This window comes from Paramormyrops kingsleyae, chromosome 10, assembly GCF_048594095.1.
Source record: "Paramormyrops kingsleyae isolate MSU_618 chromosome 10, PKINGS_0.4, whole genome shotgun sequence".
In the NCBI taxonomy this organism is placed as follows: domain Eukaryota; kingdom Metazoa; phylum Chordata; class Actinopteri; order Osteoglossiformes; family Mormyridae; genus Paramormyrops; species Paramormyrops kingsleyae.
In genome coordinates this window covers 28,729,416-28,746,425 of record NC_132806.1, presented here as the reverse complement: position 1 = coordinate 28,746,425, position 17,010 = coordinate 28,729,416, and the positions used below count along the sequence as shown (strand labels likewise).

The following is a 17,010-nucleotide window of genomic DNA, read 5'->3' as shown; positions in this document are numbered from 1 at the left end:
CCCATGCGAAACATCTGTTGCCAATTGGAAAAATTGAGTCTTGTTTCCAGGGCTTGCAATTCTCCCCTTGCAACAGAAGAGGAGGAAATGAGAGAATGGGTGTGTGTGCAAGAGGGAGTGGGGGAGGGGCATGGTTGAACAACAAAAGATATGCAAGTAATGTGAAACGAGTGGTAGTTGGCAGCCTCCCCCACCCCTGACATGCAGCCTCTGACCCAGGCTAGCAGTAGGATCTGGTTTTGATGGGTGGGTGTAGGGTGCGGCAGGGGGGGGAGGAGGTGAAAAACCACTGCCAGAATTCACTGAAATGTCACTGAAAGCAATTTAAGTCTGAGCATTTTTATTGGTTTTTCTTTATACAGTTGAAAAACACAGGATTTACAAAGCATTCAGATACTGTAAAGCCTAGCCTGCTTTAAAGGAGGGGGGGGTGCACTTGGAAAACAATCATACTTGGACAATGGCGGCACACATTCCCAGGAAAAAGCATCAGCTTGGCATATATCCATGTGGCATGAACGCAAAAGGCTCCTCCTCTGCCTTTTGTTCCTACGCCACCCACTTCTTGCACAGCCAGGGTTCAACCACCAGGGGTCACCAGGAGTTTCCACCTAGCGACCCTCCCTCGGCATTCCAGCCTGTGGGACTTCTCTCCCCCCACTTATGACCACGAACATGCCTGTGGTTGCCACGGGAAGTAGATGGCACTGACAATCTGGCCCAGTTGCTCTTTGGCTCCAAAGTGCAGATTGCCTCTGCCACAGCCGGCCCCGTGACTGCAGCCATAAAACGGCTCGTCATAGACCGAGGATGCAGCAGGAGCACCAGGAGGAGAGACACTGCCATCACACAGAGGGGAAGCTAGAATATACTGCATAGCCTCTCTATGCACAAAAAAGAGTTTACAATTAAAAAGGAAATTGTTCAAAAGGTGCTACATAAATAGTTTCATGAGACGACTGTAAACATTTAGAGACCTACAGGCAAACAGAATGTTTAACATTTCTGAGCCATGATACAAAGTAAAATACAAATCTGTCAACGTCCCACTCCATTCATCATGAGGACTCAGACACCCAGGGGGCTGAGAGACAGGCGCCTTTTCCTCAGAAACACGGCGCACGGAACTCAAGGGCCCCAGAAGACGCGGATCTGAGGCTGGGAGCCCCTTTCTGGGGGCGTCCCTGTCAGTCTGTGACCCGCCTCGCCTTCCTCTCTCGCTCTGGCTCATCCTTCAGACCTCCTGTCCCCAACGCTGTCAGTGGCCCCACAAATCCCTCAGCTCCTCTCGCTTTCCCAGTCCCTCCGGGGAGACCTGTCCAGGCCTCCGTGGCTTCCTCCAGCGCTGCCTGCTCCTCCTGTTCCTGCTCCTCCTGTTCCTGCTCCTCCTGTTCCTGCTCCTCCTGTTCCTGCTCCTCCTGTTCCTGCTCCTCCTGTTCCTGCTCCTCCTGCCAACTTCAGCACATAGCGACTGGCCTGCTGCAGGTCCCACTGGTAGCGAGTCAGGATGTGGACACAGTCGTCTCGGGAGCACAGATTCATGAAGTAGAGCTGCTCAACCTGGGACGGGGACGAGAGGCAGGGCGGTGAAGCAGATGGACCGGGACGGGGCAGATGTGCAGGTCAAGACTCCATCCAGACAGAACACCATAGTAACGCTTGTCATAAACCCACCGAGATTACAGAATACAGCAAGCCTTCAATTACACTGCTTCAGTTTATATACCATAATGGGCCTTTAGTTTTGCTAATGAAATTTTCTGAACATTTTCCTCTATGTTTTTCAGCCAAATAACCTACTATGTCTACTAAGAAGAATTACTACAGCAACATAGTTGCAAGCAGCAATAGGTCATGTCTCTTCCTTGGGACCTCTTAAGATATAAAAGTGGTTATACCTGGTGATAAGACCATCACATCAAAAGCTATTAGGAAAAACATTTTTTGCTTGTTGCAGCACCCCCCAGTGGTCAAATGACAACTATTTTTGCACATCCTCAAAGTGTTCGAGTCCATTCACGAAGTTTGTTGTCAAAATATCAAAGCACTGCTGAGAAATGCCCTCCCTTCCCGTTTGGTGGCTTTTCCACCCATTTCTGTGTGAAAATCAAAAATCCATCCAATAACTTTTGTTACACTTGGTCCAAAGATCATTTGTGCTAAATTTGGTTAAGAGTGGACAACATTTGTGGCCTGTGAAAAATCTTTAAACCTTTCAATAAAATGCAGTACAGCAGCTGCATCAGTTGACATTAGGGGTGGGCGATATGGCAAATCACAATTTTGGTTTTATCACAATATTTATACTGATTTGAATGATATAGATTTTACTATTTTGCAAATTACTGAACAGTACAACCAAACTATTTTCCTTTGTAAAAATATAGTGCCAAAGAACATTTCTGAACAAATTTTAAATTAGTTGCAATTTTGCCAACAAGTTTATTTAAAGCTAAATAAATACTTAGTTACTTCAGAACAAAATATCAACAAGAAAAAAAACTTACAAATAGTAAACAATAAAAATGGCAACTCTTATTATGGGCTAATGCAATTCTTAAACTATTGCTGAATTATTCAACATTGTCATTTTAACATGACATGACAATAAGTCTGAACCTCGCGTTCCGTTTTTTCACGGCACTCGGAATAGACGCAGACAAAGGTAAGGTTTTCTAAGGCAAACATATAATCAGTTACTAGCCAAAATGCATTTTTTGCTCATTACAGTGCCCCTAATGGTCAAATGACAATTGCTACCATCCCCGAGCTATCAGCTCCAGACCACTGCCACCACCACCTTTACTTAAGTCCCAGAACATCTTTGACTGACGTGCTTACTGCCTTTGTCAGCCATTCTCCTCCCCCAACCCAAAATGGCTCTCACTATTCAGGAGAGAGATGGTAACAGGTTGTTCAAGAGACAGAACCCTCACAAGGCAGCTGGGCCGGACTCTTTATGCTTTTCCACTGGCAAACAGGAACCAGGCCGTACCCAAGCCATACCACGAAGAGAGATAGTTACAGTGAGGTTCCAGCTTGCTTCGATTTTCCACTGCAGAAGGGTCGGCTCAGTAAAGGCGCTGCCGGGTTTTGAGAACGACAGTGAGGTAAAACCCAAGAGATGCTTATTTACTGTTCACAAGGTGAACATCATGATTTACTATGTGCTAATTTCTGCAAGCACATCTGTGAGAATTGCTGTGCTGTTTGCCTCAAACGCTAGTGGAAGTAGCATTCATTTGTGTAAGTTTGCATTATGAATTCATTACGTTCAGCCATGCTATAGTACTTTTTCAAGTAGGAGATTAGAAATTTTCAAGTTCCGAGTTATCGGGAATGCATCGATACGACGTGCGATACTACTAAACCTTGCATAGACGCAGATCACTGGTTCTCTCATTTTAGAGAATTTCAACCAATCAGATGGTGGTGACAAACCAGCTTGGGTTAGACATGCTTTCAGCCCTGTTGGCATGGTTAGGGTACAGTCTCTGCCCCCATCTCTTCATGGTACGGCTTGGGTGGTAGTGGAAAAGCGCCATCTGTCTCTCCGCAACTTTCAAACAGTGCTGACCAGCTATGCCCAGTGTTTTCATTTTCAACACCTCACTGGAGATGAGCCACATGCCAGCCTTCTTCAAATCCTCCACAATCATTCCTGTTCCCAAGAAACCAAGGATCACTGGACTTAATGGGCGCCATCACACTGGAGTTTCAAGTTCCTTATGCTAATCCAGAAACTGCCTCTGCTGGTTCCTTCTGATATAGAGGATCAGTGGTCCTACTTTGAGCCCCTCCTGAATGTCTGAGCTTCTCACCCTATTTCCAAGGCTCTCTGTGAAGGAAGCTCATTTCAGCTGCTTGTTTTCGCAATCTTGGTCTTTAAGTCACTACCCAAAGTTCATGACCATAGGCAAGAGTTGGAACATAGATCGACCAGTAAATCAAAATCTTCGCCTTCCGATTCAGCTACCTTCACCAGGACAGACCCTAACGACATACACATAACTGCTAACACTGCACCGATCCACATGTCAATGTCCTGCTGTATTCTCCCCTCACTAGCAAACAAGACCCCGAGATACTTAAACTCCTTCATTTTGTCCACCCCCCTGCCCATCTAACCATTTAACAAACCTGTATAGCATTAAGCACATCATTTATTTATAATTTATACATTGTTTATTCTTCTACTACTACATGCCTGTGATCGGAAGGAATGCGAGGGTCGCAGAGTGATGTTTGCCCTTAACCCCCAGTTGCTCCAAGGTTTATCTGACCCCCCTCTCTCCCAAAAATGTAGAATGATAAAATAAACCATGTTGCTTTGGGTAAAACCATCTGCTAAATAGTCTAATAACAGGGGGGGGGGGGGGGTATAGCTAGAAATTCTGGGCCCCCTAACCAATGTTTTGCCCAGAAGGGGGGCGGGGGGGGGGGGGGGGGGGGTGTTGCCCATGGTAGACTATGCCGTAATTACGTAGAAACACGAAAACAGAAAATACATCAGAAGTAAAGATCAGTAAAACATTTGTCTTTTGTAACTTAAGCCAACGAACCCTGGGCTGGTCCGGTCCAAGCCCCAGGAGAGGACATCTGTCCCCGTCCCCATCTCCTGCCCCAGAGACGGGGCTGACATAATAATAATAACAATAATAATAATAATAATAATAATAATAATAATAATATTTTTAAAATCTACAAGCTGTGATTTCACTTTATGGCTTCAGCAAAAGCTATTGCTGGGCCTGAAGGTAAAACATGTCAGTCAGCTCAGACATGCAGGGGTTAACGGCCGCCTGCTCTCACCTTCAGCTGCTGCTCCGCCTTTACTGGATTCCAGTCATTCTGCCGCAGCGCGTTAGCCACCTCCTCATAGGTCACACCGTGCACCGCCTCCTGCAACTGCTAAACCAATCATACATCACGTCACTCAAAGAGCAATGTACCCACCAATCACAGTCACAGAGTGTGATGCCTTCCTGAAGTAATTCTTCAGAGATCAAGTCACCTAACCCGCTGCAAAAACTGCATGCTAATTTTTAACACCAGGGGAGGGCGAAACTTTATTAGCATTTTAATAGCACTGTGTACAGACATATTGACTGCTTCAGTAAGCCAATCATGTCACAATAAATATAAAGTCATCTGTCCATACTCATAATAGAAACTGAGTTGTCTCTAAATTTGAGGTCAGTCTTCCAGTTTGACTGTACTGGGTATTTCCTGGGACTGTCCACCTGTTCATACACAGACAAATGTGTCCATAGCAAGACTTTTCAGTGTCTGTGATGAAAAACTAGGCAGGCTACGTTTTAAAATACTAAATACTACGGAGGTAAACATTGCACTTTGATCACAGTGCCCATTAGAAATCGCAATGGTGTTGACCCCTGGTCATGTCACATTTTTTGCGTACCGGTTTAACTTTTGTCAGTAAACAATACCAATATGATCGTTCTAAAGCTTGACATTTTCTGATATTTAAAGTAGAATACCAGAGGTTGAACCAGCATCCCAAATACTAACATGACAAATATGATGCTACCATAAACGATAGCACGTTGTGATTATCACTCAACATGGGGACCTCACCTGGGCCATCACAGCAGACCTAACTGGTTGCTCCCTCTCTTTTTCCCTCTTTTCCGCACTCTCGTCCAGCCGTGAGGTGGACTGGCACATGTGACTCATCCTGAGCGCACTGCTGGTGCTCTGGGGCTGCAGCTGCGGTTGTTGCTGCTGTAACGGCTGTGGCAGCTGCTGCGGTTGTGGTTGCAGCCAAGGGCCAGGGCCTTGACTCCCATTGGGCTTCCGACTGTTGGCCTGGTTCTTCGGCCGTAGGAAGTTGGGGAGCGGAGGGCGTGGGGGAGGCGTGATGTTGGCGTCGCTGAACCTCCGGGGGTCCAACATGGACTGGAGCAGTGGTTTGGAAGGAGCTGGGAGCCGAGGGTTGTCAGCCGGAGAGATGCTCAGAACCGTCTCCAGACTTCTCGAGAGGCCTTGTGGGACAGAGAAAACCAGCAGTGTTCAGAAACCCGGGAGGGTGGGGGGATGCGGGCTTATCAGCCACGATGCACAACGGTCTCCCAAGCCTCACCTGCCAGTCTTTGTAAGTTGGACTTCTCCCTGCCTCGGTCCTTAGATGCCCCAGCACTGAGACAGTTTGAAGACCTGCAGAGGTCAAAGGTTACACATAAACAGAGGCAGGCATTCTAGCCTAGGAGTAGAATTAACTCAACACAGTAAGTGTTACAGAGTGAAATTAAGATTTAGAGTATAGGTAAGGGTTAACCTCATAGCACATTTTGATCCCATTCATTTTTAATTGTGTTCTACTTACGGAATTTTAAACAACCTTATTCAAAATTAAAGATTATAATAGCGTATTGATTTACTACTGCGATTCGCTTGGCTGGCACTATGTGTGCAGTTACAGAAAAGTAACCATCTGACCAGTCAGATTTGAGAATACGACAGTGCGTAGTATAATGGTATTTAAATTACAACTCAGTAAATCAGTAAAGTGAACAGGAACAAAAGGAAAATGCCACATGCTGAATGGTGCCTGTAGATACCACAACCAATTAATCACCGGAAGGGAAACAAACCCATTCAGGCGATCTGGGGAAGCCCAGCTCTTCTCTGGTCTGACGTCTCCGTGACCCTTGTGCTGCAGACCACCCTTCAGAGGAGCAGAGATCAAGCTGGGACCTGCGACCAGCATGGTCACGCCTGGCGAGAACCAGCCAATACTCAAGGTCTTTTGGTTTTGCCCTTTCCACTCATGGAGCTCCAGTCTGCATGGGGGGGCGAGAGGATGTCAGTCACAAAGATCAGAGGGGCCTACAAAATTACACCAAAGCTCTAAAAAAAAAAATAAAGTAACAATGAAGGAAACATCCAGCTATACCAACTTCGTTATTCTGATAGAGTAACTTATTTAAGGGCACGATGAAAACCATCTAGCAGATTGCAATTCCTATTTGTAGAGTGAAAGCTTTACAACGTTTTCATCCTCCAGTTGACACACATTCATTGCTAGGCTTTACATTCCAAAGATCATAATCGGTAGGGATGACCATCCGGATTAGGGTGTGGAATCAAATTTTCGCTGGAATGCAGCTGATCATTTCCCTCAGCTTCCTCACCCGTGATCTATGACTGTCACCAGGTCATTGGTCTGCAGAGCCAACTTTCTGGGCTCGGCGAAGTCTTTCACAGCGCGCACCTCCCTCGGCTGAGCCTGGAAACGAGGGATGCAAAGCAAAGAGCATGTGAAACGGAGAGAGGGCGTGCAGGAAGCTTCTCCCCGGAATGAGGAACACGCCGGGCGAAACACCAGCACGATTTAGGAAGGAGATACAACATTGTTGTCATCTGACTCAGTCACATGGGAGATTAAGCAGATAAAAATGCCAGAAGTCACATGGTCACGTCAGAGCACAATAGCTGTCATTCATGACCTCAGTGAAGCAAACAGACTAACATGGAGGAAAGGTAACTCTGATGTACCTCAGTCACCAGCACACTGACTTGAGAGAAAGTCGGGCGGTCAGCGGGATTGCAAGCCCAGCACTTGCGCATCACAAAGTACAGCTCCTGGGGACAGTCTTGAGGTCTCTCCAAGCGTTCCCTGTCCCGCTCCACGCGCCACAGTATCTGAATGGAGAAGGAATTCTAAGAACCTTACTGGCTCATTGATACCATAGATACAAGGTTCGGGAATTCAGGCTGAGCATGGCTGGGGTAAGGTAAACAGAGACGTCCCTGCCGAGATCCACAATCGAATATACATACCTGCCGGCCTGTCAGCCCAAACCAGGGCTCCTCGCAGTAGGTGAACATCTCCCACATCGTGACTCCAAACATCCACACGTCCGAGGAATGAGTGAAGTAGCCTGTTCGTAAACTCTCTGGGGCACACCTACAAGGGATGTGGGGAAGGATCACATGGTCACGTGACCGAGTGCGAGAGAGACTGAAGAATGGTAGAGATTTAGCAAGCCGACACACATCCAGGGATCCTGGCTGGACCAGGTGCCGCGGCTCACCAGGCGAACGGGATGCGCCGGTGGGCGTTCATGAGGTAGTGGTCGTGCTCGGAGAGGACGCGCATGAGGCCGAAGTCGCCGATCTTGACGAGCTCACGGCTGGCCAGGAGCACGTTGCGGGCCGCCAGGTCGCGGTGAATGAAGTGCCGGCTCTCCAGGTACTCCATGCCCGAAGCGATCTGCGTGGCAAACAGCCACAGGCGCGACAGCGGGAAGTCGTTCTGCCGCAGCCGCAGTGTGTCGTACAATGAGCCCAGGGGGGCCAGCTCCGTCACCTGAGGTCAAATCAGATTTACATTACATCTAACAGACACGTTATCCAAAGAGATGCATTTTTTTGAGAAAGCAGTCAGACAGTCTTTGGAGCAATTAGGGGCTAAGGACTTTGCAAAAGGGCCCAATGGTGACATTCTGCAGACCCTCGGATCTGAACCAACAACCTTCTGACAACCACTCCCATAGACCACTGAATCAATGTCATTTCGAGCTCTCTTTAAACCTGATACTAACAACCTGAGTAGTGAGGGAGACCACTTAGCTGTAGCAACTATCTTCCATGACCAGTTAACCATTACGAGCTTGTGGTGACTAGACAGCCTAGATAGACTCTAAACACTCTTAAAAATAAATAAATAAAAGCACAGAAAATGCCTAATTGGCGCAGCTGGCAGTGCGTCAGTCTCTGACTGAAGGTTGTGAGCTCAAGCCTCACATGGGGCAGATTCATTTTTAATGGGGGTGATGTGTGGCTCTGCAGGCTGGGACTCTGTGCCCATGACCAGAAGGTTATGGGTTTTAATATCATGTTTGGCAGAGTGATTTCACCTTTGGGCCCCTGAGCTAGGCCTTTAACCCGAAATTACTACAGGCACTGGCTGGTCCTATCTTCTCAATTGTACATTGCTTTGGATACCATCTCCTGCTAAATAAATGCCTACAACTTCATGAAGTACACATTGTGTCCTAGAGTTGTACTGAAGTTCAGTCGGCAGCGTGTGGCTCAGTGGGCTAAGCCGTGTGCCTGTAATCACAAGGTCGCCGGTTCAAGCCCAGCCTGAGCAAGACCCTCAACCCCCAGTTCCCTGGGCGCCGCTACAGGTGGCTGCCCTTCGCGGACAGCTTACTCTACAAAGAGCAAGTTGAGGGAGGCGTAAAAAGAATTTCCCCACGGGGATTAATAAAAGTGTAAATTATTATTATTAAGATCCATCCATCCATCCCTCCCCACTAACCCTATGCAGGATCGTGGGGGTCTAGAGCCTATGCTGGCAGCTATGTGCGCAAGGCAGAGAACCACCCAGGATGGGGTGCCAACTATCATTAAAGATGTATGGTATAATAATGTTTTATGAGGGTCATTCTGGAAGGCTCCGTTTGTAGACCTTTAATGGTTAACTCCAGACGACAATGAGGTAGTCATGGGAAACTAGGAAATATGACAATGTTGAGAAATGACCAAAGAGGAAGGAGATGGGGGGCCTCACCATCTTCAGGGGCTGTGTGAGGACCACGCCATACAGACGGATGAGGTTGGGATGGTCCAGGGTCTGCATGATGGTCACCTCCTGCATAAAGTCACTCAGGGTGTCCGCCTGCTCGGATGGGCCAGTTTTCAAGGATTTCACTGCCACTGGTAGCTGGGAGAGTAGAGGGAGTAAAAAAGGGGAGAGCAGAGAGAAGAGTCAAAGAGTCAGTCATTAGTCAAGTACATCTGCGCAAACAAGATACTGGTAAAGCACTTAACGGTGCGTCCCACTCACAATGAGCCCGTTGGGCATCTGCCACTTGCCCTTCCTCACGACGCCAAAGGAGCCGGAGCCCAGTTTTTCAGCCAGCAGCAATTCGCTGTCCTGAATCAGGCATGTGAAGGACCTCGTCATTCTGGCACCTTGTGCCGCCCCAGGCCTGTCTCCACCGGGGTCGGCGCCTGGACCTGCAAACACCTGTTAGAACACAGACAGAAAATTACTCTGCTTGTTAACAAGGGCTCTGTCACGAAGGTTACTGGAAGTAACCCAACCAAAAGAAGAAGAAGAAGAAGGAAATAAACATCAGTAGGTGAGATGACAAAAAAAAATAATTGTCCCAGGTTAGGATTTATTTTGATAGCAAATAAAGACAATTTATGGCATTATCTTTAATGGTTTTTGAGGTATAACTATTGGGGGGCCCCTGACCTTATAAGTGGGGACCTCACTTTCATTTTCACAGTTTCCGCCATTAATTGTAGGATTTAGCTACAAATCTACTAAAAAATAGGTTTTTCAAACTTCATTTTGATTAGCCCAGTTTAGGGGAGTTTTCTGTAGAGAGAATTGAGGGTGAAATGAAAAATTTCAATACTTTAAAGATAAAATGGATAATTTCAGGGTGGTTATTGAAAGAAATAAGGACAAGGCATAGGTTGGCAAGAATAGTGAGAAACATCCTTCTTGGAAAAAAATATTTAAATGTCACATTTCTGGACAGAGAAAGGTTGAATCTGAAGCAATTTGGGACAGTTTTTACACTTCCCTCCAGTCAGTATGCATACCTTCCGGTACCCACTAAACCTAAAGATATTTGAAAATTAAGTCTGACCAGATGACTTGTATTAACAATGTTAGGTGTGTGACATTTTAGAACACAGTAACTTTAAAGCTGGGTACAATCGATCCCCTACATCTGTCCAAGAGAAACCTTTAAGAAACAGCATCATTAAAGAGGAAATGGGGACTTTTTGAACCAACAAACTGGGCGACGGTGTTTTTGAGTTCGCGAATCTATGCCATAGTCAGCTGACCGGAATGAGACTCCCTGAGGGGAAACGGGAGTCTCACGGGAAAAGCCATGAAGCTTGGCAGATTCTACAGACACGTCACCGAGTTGTTAGCGCTACAGAAACCAGCCCTAAGAGGAATGGAATCTGGAACGCGAGAGGATTATCGCGAGCGGCGAACTGTGTGAGGAAGTAACAGTCCTGTACCTTGGGTAACCATGACCGCAGACGATTGCTAGTCTTGTAGCGTTTGACAGCTTCCCATAATCTTCTCTGCCCTATGAAAACAGACACAAGCCAGGCAAACATGTGGCATATTAAAGACTCTCTCTGGAGACCTACCTGTAAACAGTTCACAATATTCACAGCACTGTCTACACTCAATATCCAAAGTGCTGAAATACACGCACCATGCTGACATATTAATCAGGACCAAACCAGAAATCAGAGATTAAAAACAAATCTTAAAAGGTTTAGAACATAAGAAATTTACAAACGATAGGAGGCCATTTAGCCCATCAAGCTTATTTGGGGAGAACTGAACTAAAAGCTCAGAGTTGTTAAAATCTTATATAGCTCTGACTTAAAGGAAACCAGGGTTTTAGCTACACGGTATGTAAAGAAGTGCTTTCTCAAATCCATTTTAAAATGTTCTCCCGCTAATTTCCACCTATGGCCACAAATTCTAGTATTTAAACTAATATTGAAGTAATATTAGTATTGAAGTAGCAAGACAGCTAGACATGTACACACACACATGAGGCAGACTGACCAGGCTTCCCAATGCCAATCTGTTCGAGGTCTGCTTCCTTGACGTAGGAAAAGTGCTCTATCCTGGTGATGTTGAGTCCATCCCGCACACGCACATAATACTGCTCCAGCTGTACTTCGGCCAGGAGCTGGTAGAGCCACTGTGTATCTTGGTCCATCCGCATGACACTGTTGGATCCCGAGCTGTTCGGAGCCGAGAAGAGACGGGAGGACAGCCATTTATCCCAAGTGCGAGAGAAGAGATCTCACTGTTCCACAGCTTTGTTCACACGTTTCCCCAGAACACCTCCATTCTAGAGATTTTTTTTATGAAGATTTCCACGGGACATATCATTAGATGCTACTTCTATTGTTGAAGCAGAAATATTAGAGGTAGGAGCCTACAGGCAAAAACCCCAAACTCAACATAATGACCCACAGCAAAGAGCAAAGGCGTAAAGATGATGTCATAGAAGGGTGTACTCGATGTTTACGCTCAAGTCCGTTCACGGTGTTTACTCTCTGATTCGCTCTGCCTGCTCCCAGGGATGAAATCATTCAGAGATCAATATGACATGAAGGCACGATGCACGTTCTCTTTTTTTTCTTTTTTAATTCTTCAGAAACTCCTGTGACCTCATAGGTTTAACACAATGAGTATATACAGCAAGTGACGCGGATAGCAGATATGCACGCACATTGCTCCATCGTACTTGTCTACCCAAGCATTAGTACGTAGATCATTTTCTAGGCGCTTTATAGGTTCAATCCATTATTATTAGCACTTGATGAGTGGTAATAATATAATAATTTGACTAGAACAATCCGAACCTGTAAAGGGACACCCAACCCCATACCTATGCAACATGTACAGCCTTAGCATGCTGTATTGGGAACAAGACATTAATTTTCTTAGCGAGCCTATTACGTACAATACCCGCGTTAATATATTTATTAATTTCCACTATTATAGTATCGCCTATCGACATCCGTCGATCGTCCGATAGTCAAAGGTGCCAGGTCATTTTAATGCACTTCATCCCTTATACAACTAAAATCAAATGTAGGTTAGCCTGTATACCTAAATAAAATCAGCAGGTAAGCAAATCCAGAATATTTCGATGACTCAGACATGCCTAGAATATCCATGTAAAGTCTCAGTGTGCATTGCAGTCCAATAAATGTTATATAGTTATAAAAGCTGATAACGTCTTGCTGTGTTTAAATATAAACGTTGGTTAGCCAACTAGAAATCATACTGTCATGATCGAATTATCCTGGAAGATCAGTAACAACGTCCTAAACATGCCTGTCCTGCGTGACCAGAACCTGTGTTTGGGTCAAAGACGCTTTGGAATATGCTATATATTATAATTATAATTTCTTAAAGTTTTAAAAAGTACAGTTGATATAATAATTGCGTTTTACACACTTTTAATACCATGATTGATCTTCCTTTACAATAATACCTGTGACTGTGCTGCAAAATATTTTTAATATCATCCATGATGTTACTACACTATCGACGAATCTCTATATAACGATACATTATAGGCCTATTATTGGGAAATGGATACGTTTTCGGTTCACAGTTCATAGAAGTAGGTAGGCCTATTTTACAGACTGGAAGAATTCGAAACTCGACCTGATTAAAGATTAGGCGGCTGTTTTTAGACCCTGCACCTGAACAACATGCATCCGATAGCCGGACATGGAAAAAGCCCTTTAAGGAATAATTTTAAATTCCTTACTGGCAATTATTTAAACTAATCGTATAACAGATCGTGTGAAATGATATTGCATTGATGCATTTATGAAATGTTATACACGCCTCGTCATTTAATTGCTCGATTTTAGGTATTTTACTGACTGGAAACACATTACAAAGATAATACACCCGAAAGTGTAGTATTATCTACCTTTTACTCCAGATCACTGCGCTCTTGCTTATATACCTACGGTTTCAAAAACGTGGGGCTCTAAGGTTTCTTACATACCATCGACATAAATACTCTTATCATTAATGTCAAATACTTACCCTTAGTAAAAACGCCCGAAGCCCGCTTCCGGCGTACTCGCGTTTGAAACGACAAACTTTACACTTAATCCAGGTATCGATGAGTATTATATTCCCGTACAATTAATAAAGGCATCTGTCCATATTTTATATACTCCAAAGCTTACTTCAACAAATAAACCACCTTTCTCCCGTTTCTCTTAATTGATCCCATTGTTTTTCTACGGTACTAACCCACTTGTTTTATAAATATGATTTATATTACTTTTCCCAGTTGTGTCGTCGTTTCCACCGATCGTTAAATTGTTTAACTTCTGGGGACTACCAGTGAAGAATAATCTCCGCCTTTCTTTTCCTCCTCCCCCAGGACTTACCTGAACTCTTATCAGGACATTCAGGTGTGCAGCATAGCCTACTGAGCAGCATATCTTCCACACAACTGAAATACTCTTACTTTTCTGATAGCGACAATGGATTTCTGATGCATCACACATTTATATATAAATACACAATAAGATTTTTATCTGTCGATCTGTTCTTACATTTTCTTCCACAGGTGAAAAACGCCTGTAGCCAATCGCCGTCTTTTTCTTTCTGCTTCGTCGGCGAGGTCGACGGATCGCATGGCCAATCCTCTCTCTTAAACCACAAAATGAAACTTAAATAAATAAATAATGTACCCTGGGATTCCAGCTGGGCACTGCACAAGATGTCTGCTTAACAGTTGTAAATAAACCGAATATTACTCTAGCACAGAGCATAATGTTAAGTATATCGTTCTGCTTTCAATAGAGACGGGGTTGTGTCTCGGTGATTAATAGAAAATAAGCGTCCCTGATTGGCTCCCATGTCCTATTAATGTACAGTCATACATTAATTGTACAACCTGGGAAAACACTGCGTTTTGTAAATGATGCAATATAAATTGGAAAATACGGGCGTGGAAAGTTCATGATTCACAACCATCGTGAAGGATTTACAATCATGAAGGTGTTTTTTTTTTTTTGCAAAACAGGCAAAACTTAATGTATTAGTGGTGGGAATTGGCAGATTCAGGTTGTATTGATCTGTTATTTGCCGATTCGATATGTACCGCGATTTGTAAAATTGTCCGTGGAAAACGATTTCAGGCCTACATTTATGGCTGTAGGTACACGTCCTTTGCCGATCGGTCACATTTTCTGTTGGGAACGCACAATGAACGAATGAATACCATTCTTGACAGGGGCGAAATCTAAATCCACGTGTATAGATGTGCCTCATGCAAAACATCGTGCTAATTGTGGACGTGAGTTGGCTATGGTCATTGTTGGAGAGTTTAAAGACCCTCCCACGTAACTTAAATCAATAATTTGGGAACATCTTGATTTCACAATAAAATACACCAATAACAGAGAGAGCAGTTTATAAGACTAGAACTGTCTGTGATCTCTGTTATACCGAACTCGGATATTTTGCGGGGACACCCTGACACACATCTAACATGCCAAGGCAAACTATAGGCAGCTGTCTAGGGCCCGATCAGTACAGGAGATCCCAGACAAAATTATCTAATAAAAACACATAGGCCTACCAAGTATACAGAGGGCTGGGCGGAAGCTCTGGATGTTTTCCGAAAACTGACAGAACGTGTCTGACACCTGCGAACGACGCGCAAATTCTCGGTAATCTGTCACGGGCAGCGGTAAAATTAACGGCAAAAAGTTTTACAGCTAGCGCCCGGCAGTGACTAATTTACAAGATTACCATAATACCGCCCAAGCCTGGCCGCAAATTTCCCTTTTAAAGGGTGGTTCGGGGAAAACTCATTAATATTCATAAGATAAGCGCTACGTGATTCGTTATACTCGTGTACACTAGTAAGGACAGTCTCCATTAAATAGCTACACCTAGTATAAGTGGATAGCTAATTTGGCTAAAGTGTTACTACATTTTACGTTTCAATTTAAGAATAGAACATGTTTTTGCTGAAACACTACATAGCTCTATTTAATGAAGTAATGCTATTCTACACCATTCTTGTTCCTCCTAAAGGTGTTCAGTGCGGTTGAGGTCAGGGCTCTGTGTGGGTCAGTCAAGTTCTTCTACACGAGACTCACTGAACCACGTCTTTGTGGACCTCGCTTTGAGCACTGGGACACAGTCAGGCTGGAACAGATAAGGGCCGCCTTCCCCAAACTGTTCCCACAAAGTTGGAAGCATAGAATTGTCTAAAATCTCTCTGTGCTGAAGCATTAATAGTTCCCTGCACTGAAACTAAGGGGCCAAGCCCAACCCCTGAAAAACAACCCCATACCATTATCCCTCCTCCACCAAACTTTGCAGTTGGTAAAATGCAGTCAGGCAGGTAATGTTTTCCTGGCATCCGCCAAACCCAGACTCATCCATCAGACTGACAGACAGAGAAGTGTGATTCATCATTCCACGGAACATGTTTTCTCTGCTCCAGAGCCCAGTGGCAGTGTGCTTTACACCACTGCATCTGACGCTTGGCATTGCGCTTGGTGATGTGAGGCTTGCAGGCAGCTGCTCGGCCATGGAAGCCCATTCCACGATGGTCCCGGCGCACAGTTTTTGTGTTGGAGTTAATTCCAGAGGAAATTTGGAACTTTTACTCACTACGCAAAGTTTCTGTTATCGCTAAACGTTCCACTTAGCAAAGATACCACTTACAGTTGGCCGTGGAATGTCTAGCAGAGAAGAAATTTCACGAACTGACTTATTGCATCCTATGACAGCACCACACTTGAATTCACCAAGCTCTTCAGAATGACCCATTCATTCACAAATGTTTGTAAACCTGACTGTATGGTCAGGTGCCTGATTGTATACACCTGCGGCAATGGGTCTGAATGAAGCACCTAAATTCAATGATTAAGAGGTATGTCTCAAAACTTTTGTCCATATAGTGTATTTTGTCACTAAAAAATCACCTTTTTGAGAGCAATATCATAGACAGAAAAAAATAGTCTGATGATGGAAACAGTGGAGCGAAACCCCTGCAACATAGATATATTTTGTTTTGTTTTCATTTTGCTAGGAGGTGTTGACCCCTGCAAAGGTAGGTCCAGTCCTGTTTATCACTAAACAGCCCCCACAAGTCTCTGGAGCCCCCTTCATGTGAGATGTTGTGCCCTGTAGAGCAAAAAAATGTGATGAAGTGTTTGAATGGAGGCTTTTCTAGTGGAGACAGTGCCCTCTGTGTTATCTGTACATGACTAAACGTCCCAAAGGGTACACTTCCCTGTAGGGAATGGGATGCAGTATAGCCAAGGGCACTGCTGAGCGGCGAGGAAACATGAAGAAGTGCCCAGATAAGTGTAGACAGAATGGGATGCAGTGCTGTACATAGCATTCGTCCATGTGTGAGAATGGATGCCGCTCTAGTGGAAAAAAATGTGATGTAGTACCATACACTGTCAGAAAAA

At 44.8% G+C, this 17,010-nt stretch overlaps 1 protein-coding gene across 6 annotated transcripts; it reads right to left on the bottom strand.

Moving 5' to 3' along the window:
• Window positions 1-323: 323 nt before the first annotated feature.
• Window positions 324-15,307, bottom strand: tnk1 (tyrosine kinase, non-receptor, 1). 6 transcript variants are annotated; one of them, XM_023797573.2, is made up of 15 exons: window positions 15,156-15,307; window positions 14,125-14,221; window positions 11,588-11,769; window positions 11,023-11,093; window positions 9,818-10,000; window positions 9,542-9,694; window positions 8,058-8,332; window positions 7,804-7,930; window positions 7,519-7,665; window positions 7,155-7,249; window positions 6,615-6,803; window positions 6,104-6,177; window positions 5,599-6,005; window positions 4,813-4,911; window positions 324-1,560 (listed from the first exon to the last, which is right to left on the bottom strand). In XM_023797573.2, the coding sequence occupies exons 2-15, from the start codon at window positions 14,205-14,207 to the stop codon at window positions 1,279-1,281; spliced, it is 2,367 nt and encodes a 788-aa protein (XP_023653341.2). In that variant the 5' UTR covers window positions 14,208-14,221; window positions 15,156-15,307; the 3' UTR covers window positions 324-1,278. The 6 variants fall into 6 exon arrangements, with proteins under 6 accessions (XP_023653341.2, XP_023653340.2, XP_023653339.2 ...); XM_023797572.2 differs by lacking the exon at window positions 15,156-15,307 and having other exon boundaries at window positions 14,125-14,377; XM_023797571.2 differs by lacking the exon at window positions 15,156-15,307 and having other exon boundaries at window positions 4,813-4,908; window positions 14,125-14,377.
• Window positions 15,308-17,010: the final 1,703 nt, after the last annotated feature.

Excerpts from the sequence above, each read along its gene's own strand:
- tnk1 (XM_023797573.2), bottom strand. The coding sequence starts at position 14,207 with ATGCGATCCGTCGACCTCGCCGACGAAGCAGAAAGAAAAAGACGGCGA. Across the intron at positions 6,804-7,154 it reads GTGACAGTCATAGATCACGG|ACTGGAGCTCCATGAGTGGA; the intron begins GTGAGGAAGCTG and ends CCCCCCATGCAG. Across the intron at positions 6,006-6,103 it reads CAACTTACAAAGACTGGCAG|GCCTCTCGAGAAGTCTGGAG; the intron begins GTGAGGCTTGGG and ends CTGTCCCACAAG.